Below are 26,355 nucleotides of genomic sequence, written 5' to 3'. Positions count from 1 at the left end.
GGGACCCCCACCCTGACAAACTGTAAATTGTAGGAGTTGAGGCATTACATTTGGTTTGACTCAGTTCCAGGTTGCGAGGTGTTGTGAGCTTGTAGATCGGCTATTTTCACAATATTTGCCTTTTTAAATTTGTCCAATGTTTAACCAGTTTATAGTTTCCTTTTCATGTAAATCTGAGAAGTTTGTGCAAGAGACTCCATTTTTACAAGATTTCTTGTTTGAAAATAGCAGATCTTCAAGCTCATAACGTACCGTAATGCGGCACGTTGTGAGCTTGTAGATCTGCTATTTTCAAACAGTCCATTTATACAGAAATGGTTAAAGTGGTTACACTGATTTTGACGGTATATACATGAATGTTGCTGGGGACCCCCTGGAACCCCCTAGAGGACCCCTGGGGGTCCCTGGACCCCACTTTGAGACCCACTGTATTCATGATCTATACATCTGTACTATAGATTCATGTTTAAATGTGTTTGCCCCCTCCCCCCCATCACTATGGAAACCAAACCATATTGATTCTGTAACCCCCTCCCCCCACAAAACCACCACACCTGTTCCTGATAATTGAGCGGTGCAAACCGCTCCTATATTTCACTTTTGGTTTATTTAGCTAAAACATATTAGCACGGGACGATTCTTTAATTCTTCATGCCGTCTTCCCTCTCTATACAGTTCATACTACACAGCTAACAACCATGATGCTTTATTACTTATAACGATAACAAAAACTAGAGAAGAGAAATAGATATGTTTTCAACATATATTCATTATCAAACCAATAACCCCTAACTCCTTTTCTAAATGTTTGTCTTTTTTTTCCATTACAGTATTAACTCATTGAGTGCCTATCCCGAACTAGTTCGGGATATTCGGGATCAAAAACAATTTTTTATTTGCTATTTTACTTACCCCGAGCTGCTTGGAGCAACGTGGGTGGTCCCGGCTCGCACAGCGCTCACCAACGAGAGACGCTAGATGCTCCGACGATTTATTCCATTGAAAATGGTTTAAAATAAAGTTTAGACCCCCCCAATGTTCACCCAATGTTCATTGTAGGCGGCGCGACGTATTCCAGGGTGCCTATCCCGAACTAGTCCGGGATATTTAATGAAATGAATAAAAATGATAAGACGCCTTCTGAAGCCTGGCCTGATTTTTCTAGCTACTAGCCGAAAGCTAGCAACCTCCCGGCCGGCCGTTATTTGCGAACGAAATCGCCAATCTCCGCCTAATCCAATGAAAGACCACATCTTTGAAGGCTTATATCTCTGGATTGTGTCTTTAGGGAAGCGGCGCGAGGTTTATTTACGGCGAAATCGCCCAAAAATGATCTTTTAGATGACAAAATGGGAATAGCCATTCTGTTAGCATTATCATCCGGGACCTTTCCATGACGTGCATGAACGTGAGCACGTGAGGTCCTGGAAGGTGAGGTCCTGGAAGCTAAAGCGCTCGCCTATGAGAGATACCCTGGCATTCTTTGGCCCCTAGAGGGCGCTGGCACTAAATGAGTTAACACTTCGCCAGCCGAAATAGAATGGCTAGTTGGTAGATTAGCCGTGAAATTTCTATTATTATATTATGATCTGAACCGCATTCATTTTACAAGCCCTTCAGTGCTATATCACGTGGTCTTCATCCCCCATAACCATCACGCGATCCCCGTTGTATTCTCACCCAGTCCCCAGCGGAATTCCTCCATCTGCATTGGCTTAGAGTGGCGGTTTCGGCCGACGCATCGTCTCCCCGTGCGTTTCGCGCGCGTGATCCGTTCACGTAAATGTCTGCTCAAATAATCCAAGTATGACTCTAAAGTAGATATGAACATTTTCGCTAGCTTAGCCCCCAGCACTCCAGCTATGCGAGTACTAACGTCTAAACAGAAAATGGCGGTAGCTGGGAACATATTACAGGGAAAGGACCTGACGTCACTTCTGCTTCATGTCAGACGAGCCATGCGCTATCGATGGACGAGCGGAGACTAGAGAAGGTTAGACGATTGCCGATTTTCGGATAAAAATCATTTATTTCGTTTTTAATGACAAAGTACGGTAAAAGACGGCGCGGATGAGACATCCTTGCTCAGATGTCCGGTATAATACGGTTTTAATATTAAATGGCTCCCCGTGGCTTGGAAAGGGTTAATGGTCATACATATATGAAAATCTATATTTCTTTTTTCATTAGACTATTCATTAATGATAATACATATATGAAAATCGCCTTTGCACCGCTCACTTCGCACTGGTGCGATTTTTACATTATGATACAACCCCGTCTGTCTGTCTGTCCTCACACCCTGTCTGTCTGTCTGTCCTCACACAGAGACACAGAGGAGTCCGGGCTAAACCCAAAGCCAGCATAGAGAGGTTCAGTGAATGTGTTCTGGAAGGTGTACAGATGTGTCAATGTGTTTGAGGACACTTCATAGAAGGACAGAGTCCCAGCAGGACAGTCCAGATACACTGCTACTCTGTTGGAGTCAGAGGGACCATCAGGAAGGAAAGTGTTCTTACTATTGTGTGTGACAATGTAACTGTTACCATGGTTACCATCTGTACAGTCCAGAATCCAGGACATTTTATTGTGTCCAAGGTTACAGTCCTCACTCTGTCCTTTCCTACGGATTCCTCTGTAGGTCACTCCTATCTTAACCTCTCTACTCCTCTCTACCTCCCAGTAACAGCGTCCAGTCAGACCCTCTGTACACAGAACATTGACCAGTCCATCAAACCTCTCAGGATGATCAGGATATGAATGAAGCTGTTCCACTCGAGTCGCCTTCAGGTTGTTCTCAGACAGAGAAAGTTCTCTGGCTGCTGTGTTTGTGTCCAGTGTGAGACGATTTGAATCTGAGGATAAAACAACACATTAAACATTAAAAACCTCCCTCACTGAGTGACGACGCACGCACGCGCACACACACACACACACACACACACACACACACACACACACACACACACACACACACACACACACACACACACACACACACACACACACACACACACACACACACACACACACACACACACACACACACACACACACACACACACACACACACACACACACATTCCAAACATGTTCATACTTTTTCATATTTTTTCAAAAATAGCAGGTCTACAAGCTCGCAGCGCGGCACCAAGTGATGCGCTGTGATCTTGTAGATCTGCAGACCTAATGTGTTAATACAGCGTCACACTCAATTGACCACGTTATCCATATTTCACATTGGCTATTTAACACATTTAAAACATCTGTGTCATTTTAGATAGATCTTTATATTTATCAACAAGAAAAAAAAAAACATTTTCTCCTATATTCTAACTTTTTGTGATTTTTCCTAAGTTAGCGCCCCCTACTATACTTGATCATACTACAGCATTACAGAAAATGCTAAAGTATCAGATCTACAAGCTCCAAACATGGCGTGAAGTGACGCGTTTGGAGCACAGATGTTTTCTAGCTCTAGATGTGTTAAATAGCCAAAATGGTTCAAACGAGTGTAATGCTGTATTAAACATTTTGCTGGGGACCCCCTGGAACCCCCTAAGGACCCCTGGGGGTCCCCGGACCAGACTTTGAGAACCAATGCTATAAAGAACCATCAACCACTTTAACCCTTCATCGACCGGTGTCTCCCAGGGCTCTATACTTGGTCTGCTCAGTTTCTCCCTCCACACTCCAAAATAGCCGATCTACAAGCTCAAAACATGTTGTAGCACGATGTGTTGTAAGCTTGTAGATCTGCTATTTTCGATGAATGTTCACATATTAAGACATGTCCAACATTGGGGTTTAAATGGTTAATGGTTCAAATGGTTCTTTGAGGAACCATTTGTGCTTGTGAGCTTGTAGATCTGATAGGTTCAGAGCCCTGAGGAACTCCAGTCAGTGGCATGGGTTTAAGTGTTTAACTAATTTCTAGCCGATCCCGAGTATACTCGTGAAAAATACTCAAGTATTTAGAGTGCCGATCCCGAGTATACTCGCGTAAAATACTGTATATCGAGTAACGCCGGTTCTTCTACCCTGTAGCCCGGCGGAAGTTCATGGCACGATCAGCCTCGCCGATTCATCATCATCACGGATCCACGTGCACAAAATAGTAATCCCATAACATGGAGGCCGACGGGGAATCGCATCTTTAATGTCCATTATCTCCAAACAACACTTTTAAAGCCAAGGATGGCATTAGATTCTCGCTAATAAAACACATGTTGAAAGGCATCGATCCGCCATTACACAACCGCATGTTGATGACGATCGCTTCCGGTGAATGACGTCATGACGTCAAACCGGAAGTGTTTACGCAATCGACTTCTGGCCTTCAAAATAAGATAACGGCCGCTTATGGAGCCTGCGGGAGGCACGCTGGACATTTAACCCGTTCATGTCTGGAGCACTAAATGGGTTAACATACAAAATAAATATAATTAAAATTGTGTTTTATTCATTAACATCAGTTCCTGATTGCAGGTCTAATTAACCACTTGAACCCTAGTGAACCTATTCTGTATTCATAATTCTAAAACAGCAGATCTTCAAGCTCACGACAGACAGACATTATGTTGTGAGGTTGTAGAATGGCTATTTTCACTATATTGTGGCGACCCTGCCCATGTGAAGACGGGGACATTGGGGAGGGGGGGGGGGGTGTTTTGATGGGGGGAGAGGTGCCTAGTTCAGGTTGGCAGTTTAGGTCAGGCTGGGAGGGGTTAACAATGGGGAAAGGTGGTTGGATGATGAAGAAGAGCGCGAAGAGGAAAAAGGAAGTGTCGCTTGTGAACACAGAGTGGAGAGACAGCCTAGACAGATCAGAGCAGCCTCTTTGTAATTCTTCAGCACCCCCCCAACCCAGTTCTAGCCTGTATTGAAAGGGCAATAAAACCTGGTGCTCCGGTTAAAACGTTGTAATTGTTTCCTCCTTTTATTTATTAGTCAGTGAGTTAGCTGTGAGGGACCGCAAACGCTACAATATTTAGACAGTTCTGTTTTAATGCATTTATTTTTGGGGAATACAACAATGCATTGATAAAAAATGTAAAAGTGCTATAGTTGCAATTTGTACTTTTTTTTTATACTTGAGCATTTACTTGAGTAAATACTTTGTCCACCACTGGTTGTCAGGACAGAAAAAAATCCAAACATGGAATAAATTCCTTCTCAAGACATTTCCTCACTAATGTGTTTGTAAAGATGTCTAGTAACACATTTCAAAAGGTTGAAACTCCCCTAGGGCAGTGGGAACAGCCACGCCCACTTTTCCTGCTCGTCACAAAGCCTTGTTTTGTGTGAGAATCTATATTTGTGGGAGCGTGTCAAATTAAAAAGTATCTTTATTCGTTTGTTGAATACTAGGAGACACTGCTCCTCAGGAGTCCAGATCACCTGGAGGTCCTCTGGTTCCTCCAGAGGTCCTCCTGGATGGAGTGGAGGAGTGGAGCAGGACTAGGGTGCACCTCACCTGGGTAGAGGGGAGCATGAGGTCCTGGGCTGTTCCCCCTCTCCCCTCTATGGATGTTGTCAGCAACACCACACTTCTCAACACTTTTTATCTGCTGAATAAGAGCTAAGCCTGTTGCCACTTCACACACTGATTGAACTGTGTTCTAAATGGACTCTCCGGGGGTCTTGAACCCCAGTGTTAGTGTTACTAAACACCTTTAAAATACATTGGTGAAGGTTTTTATAATATCCCCTGAATACAGGGAGGGAGGGGCCAACAGAGTATAAAACAGTGTATAAAATGTCAATGTGACAGACAGAGAGATAGACACATAGACAGACAGACAGACAGACAGACAGACAGACAGACAGACAGACAGACAGACAGACAGACAGACAGACAGACAGACAGATACTCACAGAGTTGAGGTTTAATCCAGTGTTCTCCTGAATGATTCACACTGTAGGAAATAGAACAATAATGAATCAATGTCTGACTGTCTAACACACTGTCTCCACTACCTGACATAGTTCTGTTCCTTTTGATATCACACACACACACACGCACACGCACACGCACGCACGCACGCACACACACGCACGCACACACACGCGTGCACGCACGCACACAGCTCACACTAAAGAGTTCCATACTGACTTCGATAAAATGAGCCAAGGGACAAAACTTGAAACTCATTCTAAATGTATTTTTAAAAGTAATTCATTCATCATTAGTATTATTGATTTATTTTCTTTATTTTATGCATGTTTTCATGTTTACATTGTCTCCACCAGCCGAAGGCAGGGGGAGAGTATGTTTCCGCCCCTGTCCGTGCGTGCGTCCGTCCTCCAAGTTTGTTAACAGCTAATCTCCGGCACCGTTGGCCTGGTCAATGCCAAAATGAGCACACTCACTCCCTGGAAGCCAATTCAGAACCTCTGCCCCACATTTTTCAAATGGCCCTGTTCTAGCGCCACCATGAGGCCCATGTTTGCAAAACACATTTCTGTACACTACTCCTACAGATTTTGTCCAAAAATCACGCAAATCGGTAGACAGTATCTCTACAGTCACGCAGATCTGTCTGATTGTCCATATTCCATCCTGATTGGCTGATATTGGCTTTCAAAGTTTGTAAGATTGGTCCATTTTGGACAAAATGCCTCAAATGACAAACGCAGAGTGCAATTTTCACGAAATCGCGCACACACGTTCCCACTACGCCGAGGGAGAAATGCCACATCAAATTTTGGAAATCAGCCTCATGGTGGCGCTATAACAGGCCGATTCGTGGTTTTACCTATAACTCCACCGATCAGTTTCAAACTTTGTAAGCGCACTCCCTGGATGCCAATTCAGAACCTCTGCCCCACATGTTTCACATGGGCCTGTTCTAGCGCCACCAGGAGGCCAATTTGTGCAAAACAACCTTTTGGCCAGTACTCCTACAGATTTTGTCCAAAAATCAGGCAAATCTGTAGACATTATCTCTACAGTCATGTGATCGACATGGATCTGTCTGATTGTCCATATTCTATCCTGATTGGCTGAGATTGGCTTTCAAAGTTTGTAAGATAGGTCCGTTTTGGACAAAATGCCTCAAATCACAAACGCAGAGTGCAATTAACATGAAATCGCTCAAACGTTGTAAGCGCACTCCCTATAGGCCAAGAAAAAACCCTTTCCTTGCATTTTTCACATCAGCCTTTTATAGCGCCACCAAGAGGCAGACTTATGTAAGACACATTTTTGGATACTACTCCTTCAGATTTTACCCACAATTAACACAAATCAGTACACAGTATCTCTACAGTCATATGATCAAGACGGATCTGTCCCATATTAAATATTCCATCCTGATTGGCTAAGATTGGCCTCCAAACTTTGCAGGATTGATCCGTTTCAAACAAAATGCCTCAAATCAAACACAGCGTGCAATTGTAATGAAATTGTGCACGCACGTTCGCAAAAGGCCAAGGAAGAAATTACCCTGCAAAATGTTCAAATCAGCTTCATGGTGGCGCCATGAAAGGTCTAAGATTGGTGAAGAACACATGCCACACTTTTTACATTTGCCTATTATACAGTAGCACCACCAGGACGCGTGGCCTGGTGGAGACCTGTGCTTGGAAGAGCACTTCTTCTAGTTTAAGCTCTGATATTCATGTAAGACATACTTTAACATGTCTAGAGTCTTGCTGTGCTGTTATCTCATCCTGGACTGAAAATCATTTTTGTGAAATTTTTCAACTCTGGAAAATGACAGGATGAATGAGGACTAGTTCATCATCTTGTGGGCTCACATTTGAAAAAGGATGGAATGCTGAGGATTGTTATGGTGGTCTTGTACATCTAAAGAAGGGATGAAGGATGAGGATGGTTGTGGAGGACTTGTACATTGGACGTTATGGGTGAAGCCCCCCTCCCACCTGGCCAGCCAGTTCAACATTGTAAGGGAAACACTGCACTAACCAACATGAACACAGTCCAAGTCTACTCACTTCAGAGTCTCCAGTGCAGCAGAGAGCTTATTCAGACCAGAGCCTCCTAAGTGGCTGAAGTTCAAGTCCAGCTGTTTCAGATGGGAGGGGTTGAAGGTCAGAGCTGAAGCCAGAGAAGAACAGCCTTCCTCTGTGAGCCCACATCCTGACAACCTGCAGAGAAATCCATATTTAACAAAGTGCTGTTGATGTTCAAGTAGAGATCCACACAGAGAGAAAATACACTATTTATTTACCTCAGGATCTGCAGTCTACACTCTTCACTCTTCAGTAGAGCAGAGAGTTGGTCCAGTTGTGATTCCTGCAAGCAGTTGAAACTGATGTCCAATTCTCTCAAATGGGAAAGATTAGATCTGAGAGCTGAGACCAGGATGTCAAATCCTGTCTGTGTGATGTTACAGCCAGCAAGTCTGTAATTAAAGATTACATATCTGGATTGATTATCAGATTTTTGGAGGAGGGACCAAAGAGATGGAAAGAACAGGCAGGCAGGAATAATGTGAAGTAAATCATGGTAATATTCCAACAAGAAGCTAACTGACAGGAAACAGGAAGCAGCAAGTGAACAACAGATGTTCCAGCAAACTGACTGAGAGAGGACAGACAGACAGACAGACAGACAGACAGACAGACAGACAGACAGACAGACAGACAGACAGACAGACAGACAGACAGACAGACAGCCAGCAGGGTAGTTGCCAGGTATAAAGTAATAGATGGCAATCACATATAGTTATTAATTAGTACATATAATATATAAACCAGTAAGACACCTAAGGGTGAAAAAACGACCTCACCCTAAAGTCGCGCAGGACTTAATTCGCACAAGACGTAATTTATTTGCAAGTGTGATTCAAATTGCTGTTGGTTGTTTAAGTTGGACAAAATAGGGCAAGATATTTTCCCAAATATGGATATGACTGACCTTATGTTATAGACAAAATGAGACTCACACAATATGTCCATAAATGGGCATTCCAAGCTATGGGCTTAATATTGATGACATCAGGGATCTCCATATATTGGGCAAATGCCAGTCAGTGTGGGTTACCATGATATCAACCTTATCTATCTATAAATGCGACAAATCTCTGTCTGTCTGTCTGCGTGCGTGTATGTAATCCGCGTATCTCGAGAACCGTTCGTCCCACCGGCTTCAGATTCGGCACACACGTTCCCCGCCGCGGCGCGGAGTGCATTGCCGGGCCTCGACCCGACCCGATGCGCGGTTTTCCGAAACCGGCGCGAAACGTTCGGAATCACCATATGCGGAGCTGATTGTTGACATCAGGCTGTTCCGGAGGAAATCGGCGCAAGCGCTGACTCATTGTGACATCACATCATAAAAGGCTCTGAGATCACGTACGCCACATGAGTCAACAAAAAATGCCATGGTTACGTATTGAATGTCATCAGTATGACGTAACCGAACCACGGGTATGATGGGTATTGCCTAACAACCGGAGGGGCATTGTCAGGGTCCCTGCCCTGGTATTATTATGATTAGTTATGCAGCGACAGTAAGGAGGGAGACTGTTCGTTTGGCTGGAGGCTGGTGACGACAGCGGAACGGGAGCCGGCCCCGCCCACTCCCGATTCCATAAAATGGCGACTTCTGCTATGCTACAACGAGTCCTGGTAGCCGCAGGGCTCCACCGCTGAGCTACATTGTTTTATTTTGTGTTTGAGTTCCTGCTTGTGTTCAGACCCTTCGGGAAGGTCTCTTTGGGTTAAGTTGTGTCTTTTTCGTTTCCTTATATTTAGCTTATTATTATTAAGTTTCATTTGTTTTGTTTTGGGCCACGGTTTGTGTTGAGCCAATTATTTGTGATTGTTTGTGTCACGGCTTTATGCCGTCGGCCGCTCACTGCTTGAGCCCATTCTTAACTACCTTGTCTTCTAACAGTAACAGTTCCTAGTAGTAGTAGGCCTAAATAACATTATTATATTTTTGATACAAATCTTCTACATCTACATATATATATTTGCTACCTATTTTTGATATTGTTAATGAAAAGAAAGACACTGTAAAACCACTCGACATATTTGTAATAAATATTCTCTATTTTTGCAAACTGGTGTCGAGTCAATATGTTCTGATTCACTACGAGCTGTGGGTCATAACAGGCATCATTCCCCACGGGTGGCAAAGCAAACAGGCTGCGTATACTGCTCAAGATGAAGACAGCCAGATACAGAGATATCCATATATGGGCATAAAATGGACGCAGACAAACAGATAAATGGGGTTTGCGTTAAAGGGTGGGGCATTCATTCCTTATTTACATCGTTCCCGAGTAGGCCGGTCCCCGACTAGACGGTTGGCCGCCCGAAGGGAAGAGATCAAAGACAGACAGATAGAGATCTCCAAATATGGGCATAAAATGGACGCAGACATACAGATATCTCCATATGATATATCCATATATGGGCATAAATAGACCCAGGCAAACAGATGGTCAAAACGGGTCCTATGACAACAGTTATAATAGGGTTTGCATTAAAGGGTGGGGCATTCATTCCCTATGTACATCGTTCCCGAGTAGGCCGGCACCAGGACTAGACGCTTGGCCGCCCAAAGGGCAGAGATTCCATATGGGCATAAAAGGGACACAGACAGACAGATACAGAGATCTCCATATATGGGCATAACATGGACACAGATACAGAGATCTCCATATATGGGCATAACATGGACGCAAACAGACAGATATCTCCATACATGGGCATAAATGGACACAGGCAAACAGATGGTCAAAACAGGTCGTATGACAACAGGTATAATGCGGTTTGCATTAAAGGGTGGGGTATTCATTCCCAATTTACATCGTTCCCCAGGTCGCCCCAGTTGGCCAGGTCGCCGACTAGACGCTGGCCAGGTCGCCGACTAGAAGCTCGGCCGCCCAAAGGGCAGCCGAGCTTCGACTAAATGAAATAGACAACAGACTGCTGGTGCTGGTGGGCTAGGGAACCAGCAAACCTTCCAGTCTGTGTTTACACCAGTTTGACACTCAATGATTGTGTAACTGGACGTGATAATTCCCTAGCAGCCATGATGGATCACATATTGTATTTACTGTACCGTATCATTGTGATGTGATGCCAGAGTGAGGACTAACCAACACAAACTCTGACCGTATCATGATTCTATTCAGTGTGGGATACCATGATGTCAATTTAATGCACACTTATTATAATCAAACAATAAATAATAAAACAGAACTAATCTAAATAATGCTGGTTAATTAATCTGACCTCAGTATCTCCAGTTCACAATGTGGACTCTTTAACCCAGCAGAGATGAGTTCCATGAATGAATCCTCCACATTGTTATAACTGAGATCCAATTCTCTTAGATGTGAAGGATTAGCGCTGAGAGCTGAAGCCACAATTTCATAATCTGTCTTTTCGAGTCGACAGCCAACAAGTCTGTAAATGTAGAAAATGTACAAACAGAGATTATCAACACAGGTTTGATCAAGTACGTGTTATAGGGGGGAAAAAAACATGCTCCCAAAAAAATCATGAAAAACATCTGTCAACCCAATCACATGGTGAGTGTTATATACTCAGCAGCGCACAAAACTATTCCAAGAGTATACTTAATTAAGTTAATTGATGCGCGCACACACACACACACACACACACACACACACACACACACACACACACACACACACACACACACACACACACACACACACACACACACACACACACACACACACACACACACACACACACACACACACACACGTTAGTGCCTTATTAGCCAATGATCTATCCTTTATTTGCACATAAACACAATACCACCAGACCGGATTATTATTGGATATTTTAAATTAACCATCATTTCTACTTATAGTGTTAAGGTGTGATGGTAGATTGATTCTCTACTAATAGGTTTTCTATTCACATGACTACTAACCGAGCCTTTCTGGTGTTCCTCACAGCTGGGACCAGTCTGGATTTCCCCCACACTCCTGTTGTTCTGTATTTGTCCAGGTCCAACTCATCCAGAACCTCCTCTGACGTCAGCAGCATGTGGGCCAGAGCTGAACACTGGGAGTGAGACAGTTTTGTCTTTGATCCGTCCCCTGACTCCAGGTACTGTTGGATCTCCTGATGCAGTGAGTGGTCGTTCATCTCCATCAAACAGTGCAGGATGTTGATACATCTGTCAGGAGAGAACCTTTGATCATTCATCTTCTTCAGGTTGTCAATGGCTCTCTGGATGCTCTCTGGACTGTCCTCTGTCTGATCCAGAAGGCCTCCTAACAGACTCTGGTTGGACTCCAGTGAGAGGCCATGAAGGAACCGGAGAAAGAGGTCCAGGTGGCCATTCTTACTCTTCGAGGACTTTTCAAAAGCGCTCTTCAGGAAGTCATCCAAGGAAATGACCTCAACTCCCAGGAATGTCATCAGTACCTTCCTGTTCCTCTTCTTGTTCCTCTGTGTGTAACAGTGGAACAGGTAGACTGCAGCCAGAAACTCCTGGATGCTCAGATGAACAAAGCTGTAGACCGTTCTCTCATATTGAACAGTCTCTTCTTTGAAGATCTCTGTGCACACTCCTGAGTACAGCGAGGCGTCTTTCACATCAAGACCACACTCTTCCAGGTCTTCTTGGTAGAACATCATGCTACCTTTGTCCAGATGTTCAAATGCCAGCCTGCCCAACTTCAGAAGAACCTCCCTGTCAGCTTCTATTAGCTGCTGTTGATTCACATCATGACTCTCATGGTACTTCTTCCACTTCCTCTTGGTCTGAACCCACAGGAAGCTGCTGTACATCGCAGTCTGGGTCTTGGGCAGCTTTTCGGTCTCGTCTGTCTTCAACATGTCCTCCAGAACGGTAGCGGTGATCCAACAGAAGACTGGGATGTGACACATGATGTGGAGGCTCTTTGATGTCTTCATGTGTGAGATGATTTTGCTTGCCAGCTTCTCGTCGCTGAATCTCTTCCTGAAGAACTCCTCCTTCTGGGGGTCTGTGAACCCTCGTACCTCTGTCACCAAGTCAAAATATGCAGGAGGGATCTGATTGGCTGCTGCATGTCTGGTAGTTATCCAGAGGAGGGCTGAGGGGAGCAGATTCCCCTTGATGAGGTTTGTCAACAGCAAGTCCACGGATGATGTCACTGTGGCATCAGAGACAATGTCATTGTTGTTGAAGACATCAGAATCAATGTCAATGTTCTTGAATTTCAGCCGAAACTTGCTTTCATCCAGACCATCAAAGATGAAGCCAACCTTCCAGACAGCGAGCTGCTCTGCTGTGATCTTCTTTAATTCTGGGTGGAAACGATGAATCAGTGAGAGAAGACTGTGCTGCTCATCTCTGACCAGGTTCAGCTCCCGGAATGAGAAGGGAACCAGGAGAATGACATCTTGATTTTCCAAACCCCTTGCCCAGTCCAGAGTGACCTTACGCACAGAGAAGGTTTTTCCAATGCCAGCGATGCCCTTGGTCAGAACTCTTCTGTTGGCTCTGCCAAGGAGGAGGGGCTTAAAGATGTCACAGCATTTGATTGGTTGGTCATGGAGGGTCTTCTTGGAAGCTGTCTCTAGCTGCCAGACCTCATGTTGGTTATTAACCCCTTCACTCTCTCCCGCTGAGATGTAGAGCTCTGTGTAGATGCTGCTGAGGGAGGGCACTTCAGTGACATATGTCACACGATCAAGACGGTTCAAACCGACCTTATAAATCTTTAAATACTCCAGCGGACTGGCACCTGCTATGAGAAGAGAATGAAGACATGTTTAACATGTTAAAGTTAATTTATAACTTTACATCGAATATACAATAGGCCTACCATTAAAACTATTTCTTATACCCGCCAACGAATCTACAATTCGTAAAAAAATAGGGGGGAAAAAAGCTAAATAAATGTTCGTATATGTTAATCATCAGCATTTGGACATTGATTTAGGAACACAATGTGGACATTTAGTCTGATGATATTTTCTGCAATTTAAAGATTTCAGTAATCAATATGAAATGATAATTTGTGTAAAATGTGTCCAGTCTTACTTGGTTCACTTGTGGTTTGTCTGGATGTCTTCTGTTCAGGTGTGGTTCTGAGTCTCTCTCTGTGGAGAAGAACACAATATAATAGATAATAGATAGTTTAGTAACTTATCTTTTAATTAACCACTTAAAACCTATGTACTTTGTCCTTCAATGAATAGCGCCGATACAAGCTCAGGAAGTGCTGTGATGCCAATCATGCCATGTGTTGTGAGCTTGTAGATCTACTCTTTATTTCCATTCCAACATCAAACAAGAAGCAGAGTGTGCGAAGTGCCTTACAGAACAGGCCTTACAGACAAGGCCTTACAGACAGGGTGAATGCTGGACATTGGAGGTAGTGGTCTCACTCTACTGGATGTAAATAAAAATGTTACTGGGGGTGAGATCTCATTTATTTAACCACATCTGGGTGAACATTCAGACAAAATAGCAGATCTACAAGCTCATGACATGTAGATGTAGCAGGGACCTCCCACTGTATATTGTAAGAATATGTGGAGAATAACCTTTTCCCTAGATTTCATAGATTGCTTCATAGAGTTGTTTGACATACATTATCATGTTTATTAATATGTTGGATTCATGTTAATGTTTTCAGACAGTGAACCTTTTTACGGCCATTGGCTCTGCTCTTTTTCCCTCTCACACCTACTCTCAGAAAATAGCAGATCTTCAAGCTCATGTTCCTCATCACACAAATAATTGGCGGACCCCTGTAGTAACTCTGAGGACCCCCTAGGGGTCCCAGACCCCCTGTTGAAGACCCCTGCTCTAAATACTTCATTGACCAGGTCAGGATTCCTAGCTATACATGGTCACCTCCATTTCCCCTCTAAAAGGCCAAATACATATCATTTAGGGGGTCCTCACCAAGTACATCATGTAGGGGGTCCTCACCAAATAGATATCATGTAGGGGGTCCAAAAGGCCAAATACATATCATATAGGGCATACATGGTCAACTGGCAGCCCGGGGGCCACATGCGGCCCACAGATTAATATCGGAATACTGATATATTGTTTTCAGCTGTTGCAATTCCAAACATGCAAGCATGACCCGCTTTAATTACTTCAGTTAACAGAAGAACATATAAATGCTTTTGAAATTAAATAACAATTTTACTTTTCAGGATTAAAAAAATAAAATAACAAATAGCAAAAATAGCAGATCTACAAGCTCATAAAGCGCCACACTGCAAAGCGTTTTGAGCTTGTAGATCAGCTAATTTTGTTAACTTTCACTGTATATGCATTGTGGCCCTCTGGACTGAGTGTGGGAATATAGTGGCCCTCTCCTTCATCAAAGTTGCCCAACCCTGATTTTTAGGGGGTCCAAAAGGCCAAATACATCTAATTTAGGGGGTCCAAAAGGCCAGATACATATCATTTAGGGGGTCCAAAAGGCCAAATACATATCATTTAGGGGTCCTCGCCAATTCAATGTTATTAAAGTGCCAAATCACAACAAGTTTTCTCAATAGAGCAGAGAGCCCATCTTGTCCCATCCTGACCAAGCAGTGTCAAAGCTCTTACTGTATAAAAGAGAGATGCTGTTCATTGACATACTGTGTGTGTGGAGGTTCAGGTTCATTACTGAAGTCAATCACTGCTCCTTTAGACCAGTCACTCTTCATGGACAGAAGGCTGGGTGTTGGAGACTCTGCTCTGGGGTGAACACTTCTGGAATGAGAAAAAGAATCCGCAATTATCATGTGAATGAAGAAGTCAGTTTATTGGAGCAATGTGAGCTCCTAACAAAACAAAACCTCCTAACTCCACACTTTCTGCCAAAACAGCTAACTCCACCCGATTGGCACTCTCTTTTTTCATAAATATGTGCTATTGAACACCCTTTATGTCTGTGTGTTGGTTAAAATAATATTCAACCAATGAAAAGTAGTAAAAAGCCCTTCGGTCAAAACCTCCTAACTCCACTTGAGCTCATCTTCCCAAAAATAAACATTTTGGAGTTTCGGCCTGACAGCAGAGATATACTGTTAGAGGATTCACATACTGTGTGTGTGGAGGTCGATGCGTTTTGAGCTTGTAAATCAGCAATGTTTTCTATTTTTGAATTGGAATCCTGAATTATTTTTTTGCTATTTTTAATTGGAATCCATTTATAAAATATGGAAGGATGTTGTCACTCTAAAATATTAGGAGCCAGACCACAATGTCTGTTCAGTAGAGTTTGATAACAACTAAATTAAGTGTTGTTTTCTGTGTGTTTTAGGCCGGATTTAGACTGAAGTCAAATCCAGACCAAATCCGATTTGGTTCTCAAATCTGATCTTTTGGCCCGACTTTTCACACTGCATTTGCAAGTGACACAGATCTGATCTGTGCGTTCTGACTGATTTTAACAGCGTCCGCCCAAAGCTGCCCTGCGTCTACATATCTGCTTTGGTTACCGTGGTAACGACGTCGGCGTCATTACGACACGTCACAACGTTGACACTAGTTGATCACGTGTTCAGGAAATGCGACACGCATAACAGACAAGCGACAACAACAAAAACTTTTTCTCTCCTTTTCTTCACTCTTGTGTTTCGCTCTTCTCTCTGGTTGTATCTATTTATAGCGCATTTTCCACAGGCCCCACACCACACCACTCCACACCACACCTCCCACTTGTGTCAGGTTTTCCACTACAAGGAACTGGGTAGAGTCATGTGTAAGTGGTACTTAACGGGGTACTATTTAGTATCCACTCAAGAGTGGGTCCTAACTAGGCCTAGTGGTGCCTTAAAAGTGACGTATATGCGCTGCTGATACTGATTGGTCGGAGAATCTGGCTCACTGGCTGAGCTGTGTCTCTCTTCATAACAACTTGAGACAGATTTGAGTTTGCAGTCACGGCTGCAAATCAAATATAAAAGCAACGCCTGTTTGTTTTATAGGCTATATCTGTTTATAAAGAGGTCGATTATAGGCAGAATTGTTCCCCAGCCCTGCAGTTGAGATTCCACGAAGCACCAAGAACATAACCAACACAAACAGCGGACATACATCTATCGTCGCGAGTCGAAATAAACAACGGCCAATGCGTCGGCCATCCATAATTTTATATAGATCTTTATATGGATCTTATCAGTGAGATGTCTCCTGTTTGTATTTGTAACTGCATGTGTCAGGGCTGCCAAGTTCCAGAAATTTTTAAGAGTGAGACATTTTGGGGGGGGCGCGAAATTTTTTGGCCTTTTTAGCATCGATAGAGCGATTTCGTGGCGTGTGGGGCTTAAGTTGGTTGGCGCAGACGGGGTCACTACCTCAAGCATTCAAACTGAATTCTATGGGTTTCTATGGGTTTTTTTCTTTTATTTTTACCTGCGGTCCTTGGCCTGGAATGGTTGATCAAGTGCAGCTAACCTACAGGCTGAACAGTGAACACTGCTGCAGGGCTCCAGACAAACCAACGTCCCATTTTAAACATATTTGTAATTAATTATAATTATTATAATAATTATTGTTGTTGTTGTTACTATAGCAGCTGATGAAATATCCTGGGCAATCATTTCTATTTTTATAATGTGATTTGTGGCTACTGGCTGTTTGCCAGGCAGGCACTGCAGGCAAGAAGATGTTTTCAAGTCAAGGACCCCTTAGCTAAGGGAGATGAAGCAGGACCCCCACTACATATTGTATCAAAATTATGTTGCAAATTAAATCTTAATAGATGTCATAGATAGCTCCATTGACTTGTTTGACAGCACTGTGTATTTATCAAACATTTAAAACTCTCATCAGTAGGCTACTTCAGTGGTTCTCAAGCTTTTCAGCCTGCGCCCCAAATAATCATATTTTAACTGGGGACCCCCCCCCCCCCCCCTATAAGAGTTCAGGCAACATTTTGTTTAACACGGCTCTACTGTGAAAATAGCAGATACATGTGAGCATGTAGATCTGCTATTTTCACAATGTCTGCCTCTAATACCTGACAATTTGTACAGTTGACAGTTTAATTTGTCATTTTAGAGATATTAAAAAGTCCTTAAATTGTCACTTTAGAAATGTGCAGATGCCCTCTATACACTTAAACGTTATGTTAGTTTGTTTAGCATACTGTTGAGTGAGAAAACAAAGTTGCACATTAAGTTAATCATGGCGACCCACCAAAAATAATTTGGGGACCCCACTGGGGGTCCCGACCCACAAGTTGAGAACCACTGGGCTACTGGGATTCTTCCCTCCAGTAGAGTACCGGTAGTAGTGTTGGTTCAAAACCGCCCTATCTCTTCTAAAGCCCTCCTCAGAATAGGGGATATTAGGGTTGAAGACAAGTGGATATACGTGTTAACCCATGAAATTATTGCGCGTGGGCTCGTTCGTGCATGCGCTCGCGGGAGGCAAGAGCTGGATTGTGGTCATCTTTGTGAAATATCGCTCGGCGTTTACTCGCGGAGCGAGTGTGTTTCTCCACCGCGGCCCCGCGGGGCGGCGCGATCCCCGGCCCCGCTCACGAGCTCGCAGCAACGGCCGTCTGTAGGGCTCTCTCTCTCTCTCTCGCTCCGTCGCCTGCATGTGTGTATGTGTAGAGGGGAGAGAGAGTGGAGGAGCAGAGCAGCTGCATTCACTTAGAATTCTCTGTGCGACTTTTACCGAGTGAGAAAACCCCCGCAACTTTCGGGAGAGGTCTGTGGGATGGCTGTAAAAATGCGTGAGAAATGACAAGTGTGGCGTGTGGCGTGAGAAGATGTTAAATTGCGTGTCTCTCACGCTCAAAGCGTGAGACTTGGCAGCCCTGATGTGTTGAATGGGGAAAAGAATCTACAGTATATGTACTGTAGCTGCGTTAGCATGTATGCTAGCGCAACTAGCCTCTACATTCTGGCATACTTCTTTGTGTAGTTTGGCCAATAAAGTTATTATTTGACTATGTTCACCCCGACGTTAGTCGTCACTATAGTTGTAAAGACTCGATGAAGACCTGTGTGAGTGTGTGGCATCTAAAACATTGTCCACCACATCTCTATAGAAAATAATTAGCGCAAGTTAGCATCTCTGTTGTGTTTACAGAGAAAGATCCGTAATGTTGAAAGGGGCGTTGATTTCTTTCGGGAGCGGAGGGGAGGAGGGGGGGGGGGGTACTGTAGTGGAAAACCTACAAATAAAATGCGGTGCGGTGTCGTGTCGTGCCGTGCCGTGTCGTGTAGTGTCGGGCTAAAAAATGCTATGGAAAACCGCCTCACGTGTTTTCTCTCTCCTCTCTTGTTTTTCTCATGTGCTCAGCGCGCTGTAATATGCGCTGTAATCAAATAGTAAATAATCGCGCTCTGTAATGACGTCAGCGCTTCACGCTCGGGTTGCGCAGCAAGTGACGCTTGGCCAGTTTGATGTGACTTGCATGTGACCTGCATATAACTCAATGGGGTGGATGTGGACTATTTAAAAAAAATCGGATTCCACTTTTGATGTGACTCAGATCTGATTCAGGTTAGATTTCAGTGGCAGTGTAAAGCCGGCCCAAATGCAGACAGGTCACATGGAAGCAGTAACCTGATCTAATGAGCCAAGTCGCATATCAAACTGTCCAAAACGTCACTTGCAGCGCGACCCGAAAGCTACGGATGTCATTACAGAGCACGAGAATTGTATGTTGATTTACGAGAGTGCAAGGGTTGTAATCAAAATAAAACAATAGTTCAGCATACGTTTTACGCTACGGAAGAAATGGCGAGCAGCATTCAGTGGACTAGCACTTTGGGGGATGCCTAGTAGGGTTGGACACCAGCGAGTTTTAAAACGGGGGAGAAGCGAGGACCGCATGCGCTCCATGCCGCTCTGCTCTGGGCCGTGTACCACAGTTTGGAAGCCACATACGTCACTCTCACTCTCAGAGACACAGACAGTCAGACCTACACAGGGCAGCCTGCGTAGAGGAGTACAAAGCAGCGTAATCTTTCTCTGTAATCCACACGACACAAGGATGTGAATACATACATTGTGTTGTGGCATATCTTTTTTTATTCATACGGATTACTGGCGGAGCGCGGGCCGCGTGGACTAAAACCGGAAATGAAACTATTTTACTTTTTCCACCGCGTCGTAACCGCGTCGCACGTTGTGCCCCGTCTGTCGGCGCGTCGGAGATTTTATAACCTTTTCTGTCAAGTCTTGTAACTAAAACCTGTATATAGCAGCACTCAATCACTGCGATTTGAGAGTTGAGACGACGTGAGTTTACAGAATCACTGTACACGATCTGACTACCCGTCCTCTTCTGTTTTGTTCACACAGCTGTTTGTGTCTGAAAAGCTAAGTAGCTAGCCTACGTTACTATGGTAACCCGACAGTGCAGATCTAAAAGCTCAGAACGCGTCGCAGATGCGATGTGTTGTGAGCTTGTAGATCTGCTCCTTTCAAAGCCATACCCGCTGTGCTGTACGGAGAAGTATAACTCGGGCAGTCAGGCTGTGGAGATGCGACTTTTGGGAAGATGATTGAAATATTTTGGCTTATCGCCGAACCTTAATTAATAGATACGGGGGTGCGGTAATTACCGCAGTACCGGCGGTAAATGGGAAGACGGTAATCGCGGTAACAAAATGTCGATACCGCCCCAGGCCTAATGCCTAGTAGGCCTACATGAGAAATGTACAGGAACAAGCAAGACAATATGAAGACATTTCTCACAGCATTGGCAGAAAATGGGTTCACAAGGACTAGGGCCTTCACCGACTAGTCGACTAGTTGACTAGTCGACTAGTATAACCACTAGTCGATCTTGTAGGTACTAGTCGAAAAGTAAAAAAAAAAAAAAAAAAATATATATATATATATATATATATATATATATTTTTTTTTTTTTTTATGAAGGCCTAGCAAACTCATTTCAATTCGATTATAGTTGTTTTATTTCTAACAACCATTACAAACAGAATATTATTATCCAGTCACACACACACACACACACACATCTTCCTGCATCTCCCTACCGAGGGTTAATAATCCCAAAGACAGTGGACCGGGGAGTTCACCCAGAGTTCACCCAAAGTGCTGAAAGTCGCATCTGCACACAGCAGTGAGTTGTGAGACTAGTCCTAAAGTTGTTTAACAGTATAACACCGTAGCGCGATCAAAGCAGCAAGTGAGGACAGCCCAGTTCTTGCTACAACAGACCGGCCAACGTTCCGCACGTTCGTTTGATTAGAAGTAATTAAAAGACAGAGGAGTGTATAGCTGAATTCCAATCCGAAGGGTTCGCACTTTGAAGTGCGCATTTGAAGGGCTATGACGTCACTGGGCCGCGCCTAGTGCTGTCCCATTTAGTAGACCGCGTTAACCTAGGGTAACCTACCCTTGGAATGTGCACTACTCCACAATGCAACGCGCCTCCACGATTCAACCCGGATCAAAACAAAAACAACAGTGTCTGCTGTCCATCGCATTAAACTTTTATCCACAAAAGAGCTCTCTAACTTCTTGTTTGGTGCCACAGAGTTTAATTGTAAGGTGTTTTAGGTATAGTATTTAGTTGTATAAACTTCATAAATCATGACAGAGCCTATTTAAAAATATGATCGGCGTTGTCGGAAGGTTCTGAGAACCGCAGTGTCTCGTCTCGGGGCGGGCAGCTCTACGCATCGAATCCCTCTGAAGGCAACTTGTTCTCGGCTCCACGGCTCTGCTCCCCTCCCTTGGAATTGGTGGTGGAACATGACTGACAGATTTGTTGTTGTGGCTTAATTAACAGGCAATCCATCAAATTGTTTTCTTAATATGATTAGATATGAAAGAAACTGCCTCTGTATAATGCTTGGTTGAATGTTTTGTTTTCAATGTTTTCAAGTAACATGACGAACTCATGTTATATTTTATACCATTCATTGCATATTCTACTGAGCATACCGTTATTAATTCAGATTGTCCAGTGTATTGTATATGTGCGTTATGTTATTTCCAATTAAATAAACAATCTAACTACCACTGAGTTCCCGTGGCAAAGAACTTCGAGCATCAGGTTTGGTATTTGAGTGTTGTTTAAAATAATATAGGTCTATAGCCTATAACAACGTGTGAACGTGTCCACTAATAAACGAGGAACCAATTCAGAATATAATCAAACATCAGAAAGAACTGTAAATAGAAATGGATAGAGAGTAGGCCTACTAGGCTACGGCAACATCAAATCGGGAATAGAGTATTTCCCTTAACTCATTCCCCGCCTCCCCCGATAGTCCCGAGAAAATCCCAATGTCGTTCCCCGCCAGGCCCGATAGTCCCGAGAATTTGCTTTTATATAATGTAATGTTTAATTACACTCTCCCCCAGCTCGTGACAAATTTTTATCCTTTTATCTTACAGAGAACCTAAAATATCACACATCAAAGTAAGTGTGTTTGAAAAAAAGACTGTAATAATGTATAAATTGCAATACAAATGCATATAAATCTCCCCATAACCCACAGTGAACTGGCAAAGTGACGCATTTTGCGCACACAAGGCTGGCGGAAAAAAAAGAGAAGAAAAAAAAAGTGTGAGAACAGCTGTGTGTGTGTGTGTGTGTGTGTGTGTGTGTGTGTGTGTGTGTGTGTGTGTGTGTGTGTGTGTGTGTGTGTGTGAACATCTCTTAGCTGGCTGGTGGTCCACGGACCACTGTCTGTTTCAGTGGTCCCCCTGTCCTGATCAGCACAGTGCTATCAGAGTCTCTAATTCAGAGATCTGTCTCTCTCTCTCTCTCTCTCTCTCTCTCTAGATACAAAATAATTATCGCCAATTCGCCATATAAATGCTTCTAAAACATACCTGAGAATGATGATGGTTGATTAGAATCCACAGGTTATAATCCATATATCCAGGCTATAATATATTGTTTTGTAATGGTCCACAAGCAGCCAAGCAGGCCATTGGCGCCAGGCGGTCCTTTGCAAAGGGGGGTCCCTGGTCGGCTTTCTAACAGGGGGTCCGCGGGCCCAACGCTTCGCTCCGCAGAGCAGTGGGAACACGATAATCAACTCTTACAAAATCAATCAATAAAACTGCCCGATTACATAAAGTTCACGACGCGATCCAGTTGAGTCAGAGACAAGTGAAGTGGTCCCTGGAAGGGGGTCCGTCCTCTCATTACCCTGCCTGGTCTCCAGCCAACACTTCTCACGGACCACCACCAAAACTCCCACGCTCCCCCACCACGCTCCTCCCAAAAAGCAAGAGATCAACTAGTGTCGTTACTAACGAGCAAAGACGCAGAGGAGCTGTTTAGCAGGGCAGTGCAGAGGATTTTTTAGGGGCAGGGGGAGACATTTTTCCAACATGTCCTAGAATGTGAAAATAGCAGATCTACAAGCTCGACTTTGATTGATTGATTGAAGACTTTATTAGAAGTTTGCATAGGAAAAGGTACAGTTTCATGACGGTACAGTTCACTGGTACAAGGTCTACTAAAAGGAGATCCATGAAAAGACTAAGCTTATTTCCACTGGAAACCATTGAAGTATCTCATATAAAATTGAATGACAAGCTCTCAATGTGTCACAGTCTCAGAGCGATGTGTTGAGCTTGTAGAGCTTGTAGATCTGCTATTTTCACATTCTAGGACATGTTAGAAAAAAGACTCATGCCCCCTTTTATGTCTATTTGTGTGTGTGCACCTGTACAGAGCAAAAGACAACCAGCAGACACACAGAGACAGAGAGAAAGCGCCCCCAAGTGGGGGCTCACAGAAATACTCACAGAAATACTGCAATATAGTATGTGAGTTTTTTGGTCAGATATAGCCAATAAAAATATTTTTCTCTGCATTTTTCTAAACAGAAAATTCTAAAAATAAATCCTATTACATAATTACATTAGTACACTTATCTGATAATGCCTGAAGCCATAAAGACACATCTCAAGTGAGTTATCCACATGAAAACAGATCATTCACAAAAAGGTCAATAACTCCAATTATTTTGAATTTCCACCTGGATTTTGAAAAAACAAGGGGTTTGAAATGGCCAAAACTCTAGATTGCTACATCGTACATACAAAAAAATATTTTTTGGAGAGACTAGAGGATGTCCTCTTTTAATCCATGCACTGTATGACATTTTCGTGCAAACAGGGAATTTAGGAAAAATGTCTAAATATGAAGAAAATGCTTAAACAAAATGGCAGGGGAGCCTACAGTGAATGTTAAAATGGCGGTCAATGTGTTAATTACAGATGTTATGAATAGGCTACGTGAAACAATAATAGCTATTGACAATGTGTGATTTAGTCCTAAATTCGCATAGGCTATAAATAAATAAACGTTATGGGGGAACAATTATTTTTGCTTTATTCTCCACTGCTCTGTAATATACAAAACAGAGGCTCAGAACTCTAGCTAAATGACATTTGGTGGAAATGTTTTATTCTCTCACCTTCACACACTTCAGAATGAGAAAATACTGTATTAGGGTCCATTTGATTATAGGCCTATAGTATCCTAGTGTAATATCTGTGGGTTAGAACTCGGCATTCAGTCTTCACTATAATAACTAAATAAAGCTTCAGATCTTTGTCATATTTCCGTAAAAAGAATTACCAGTACATTATGCGTTGAAGCCATTTGAATGTTTGCTTTATGATTTACTATGAATTATGCCTGACCATGATATGAAATGTTGCATTTTTATTTTGGGGCTTGTATTGCTTAAAATTGCTGCTATTAATGATGATGATCAGATTACGGTGATGTGACAGAAAGGCAGGGCAAACACATTTTCAACCACAAACATATCACAGAATATATACAAATCATTTTATTTTGTTTAAAACGAAGGTCGGGCTTTTCATATTTCTCTCTGTCAATAAATGACCTGAAATGATGTTAATTCCGAAGCCGCTTTTACATTATGCATAATATGAATATCATGAGATACATGTTGTTACAGTGTGAATTGTAATAGAGCGTGTTAATAAACTGTTATTTGATTTCATGATCTTGTGCTTCAGAACAATCTCATCATACAGTTATGTGACTGTCAGACCTCAGACCTTTAATTATGACAAAACCAAAAACAGAAGTTTCTTTAATATCTAATCAACAGAAAACTATTTGAAACGGGTTGTCTGAAAGTTGTAGCCACAATAAATCATATCACAATCATGTATAGGTCTATAGCCAGTGTTTCCCAAACCTTTTAGCCTGTACGTGACCCAAAAAAGAAATTAGTTTGCCCTGGATCCAAACTAGTGAAAACAGCAGATCTACAAGCTCACAACGCGTCGCTTTGCACCGCGTTGTGAGCTTGTAGAGCAGGTAAGCAACAGGACATGCAACGCTCATCCCAAGCCGAAGATCGAATGCCTTGGACGGATGACATGACTCTCACTGCCCGCCTCGGTTCGAGTGATGCTGGTTCTCAATTCTCCTCGAACGTCAAAATAGCTGTGAATTATTAGGTGACGCCCCAAAAAGTTCAAAATATCCTAAAATGTCTTAAAAGTTAATTCCGCCTCACAAAAAAATAAGTTTGGACGTTTAAGAAGGTAAAATACGTAGTTTAAAAGCACCGCAGAGGAAAAAATGGCGGAGGAATGATTTTTGCAACCGGAAGTTCTCGGCTATGGACTTGGTAGTGCTGTCCCATTCCACAGCCAGGCACTGTGGAGTGCACTTCACAGGACAAGCCCTACACATGGCACGGCCAAGTGACGTCATAGCCCTTCAAATGCGCACTTCAAAGTGCGAACCCTTCGGATTGGAATTCAGCTTTTGTGTTGTGTAGCGAGCTAGCCTACTAAAGCCTAGCCTGGCTAACCGACCATGCAAATGGATATATGTGCTTTGTTTACGAGAGACAGCAGCTATTGGTGAGTCCAAGCATGGGTTTCTATTACTGTAGCAGCTAAAATGGATGTGGCGATTGTGAAGTGCTGGTCTTGTTATGTTGCGCTAACTTGCACACGTGGGGTTTGTGTGAGTATCCGTTGTCATGGTAACTTGGCTGCTGTGAAAAGCCGTGCCACAGCGCTCTTTATTATGACATAATATGTTAACGACTAGTCGACTACCAGTGGCTTCAACTAGTCAATCTGTAAAAACTACTTGAAGTGAAAGCCCTAACAAGGACTAATCTGCAATGTCAGAGGAAAATTAAGAATTTGAAGAACACATAAAGAGAGAAAAGGCCATGGCGCCTACGTTGTTACCACGGTAACCAAAGCAGATATGTCAACACAGGGCAGCTTTGGGTTGAAGTTGTTAAAATTAGCCTGAACAAACAGATCAGATCTGGTCACTTGCAAATGCAGTGTGAACAGTCAGGCCAAAAGATCGGATTTGAGAAATAAATCAGATATAGGCAAGATTTGACTGCAGTCTAAATGGGGCCTGCATGACATTCTGACCTGTGACCAGTAGAGTCTGATCATAAACCAGGTCAGTGGCATTG

The 26,355-nt window shown here is 43.2% G+C and overlaps 1 protein-coding gene across 8 annotated transcripts in view; it reads right to left on the bottom strand.

Annotated features, from left to right (window-relative positions):
* Positions 1-553: 553 nt before the first annotated feature.
* LOC308305382 (protein NLRC3-like) overlaps positions 554-26,355 on the bottom strand; it is a 63,363-nt gene continuing 37,561 nt past the window's right edge. For 7 of the 8 annotated variants that reach the window (XM_080750166.1, XM_080750171.1, XM_080750172.1 and 4 more), the window contains 8 exons: positions 15,560-15,673; positions 13,994-14,052; positions 11,888-13,697; positions 11,215-11,388; positions 8,196-8,369; positions 7,960-8,112; positions 5,878-5,918; positions 554-2,855 (listed from right to left, as the gene is read on the bottom strand). In XM_080750166.1, coding sequence (XP_080606292.1) covers positions 2,296-2,855; positions 5,878-5,918; positions 7,960-8,112; positions 8,196-8,369; positions 11,215-11,388; positions 11,888-13,697; positions 13,994-14,052; positions 15,560-15,673 — 3,085 coding nt within the window. In that variant the 3' untranslated portion in view covers positions 554-2,295. The remainder of the gene's footprint in view (positions 2,856-5,877; positions 5,919-7,959; positions 8,113-8,195; positions 8,370-11,214; positions 11,389-11,887; positions 13,698-13,993; positions 14,053-15,559; positions 15,674-26,355) is intronic. The other variant, XM_080750173.1, reaches the window with a different exon arrangement.

Source organism: Nannobrachium achirus (assembly GCF_963921795.1).
Source record: "Nannobrachium achirus genome assembly, chromosome: 20".
Lineage (NCBI taxonomy): Eukaryota > Metazoa > Chordata > Actinopteri > Myctophiformes > Myctophidae > Nannobrachium > Nannobrachium achirus.
The sequence above is the reverse complement of the archived record's forward strand: the minus strand, read 5'-3'. Positions and strand labels throughout refer to the sequence as shown.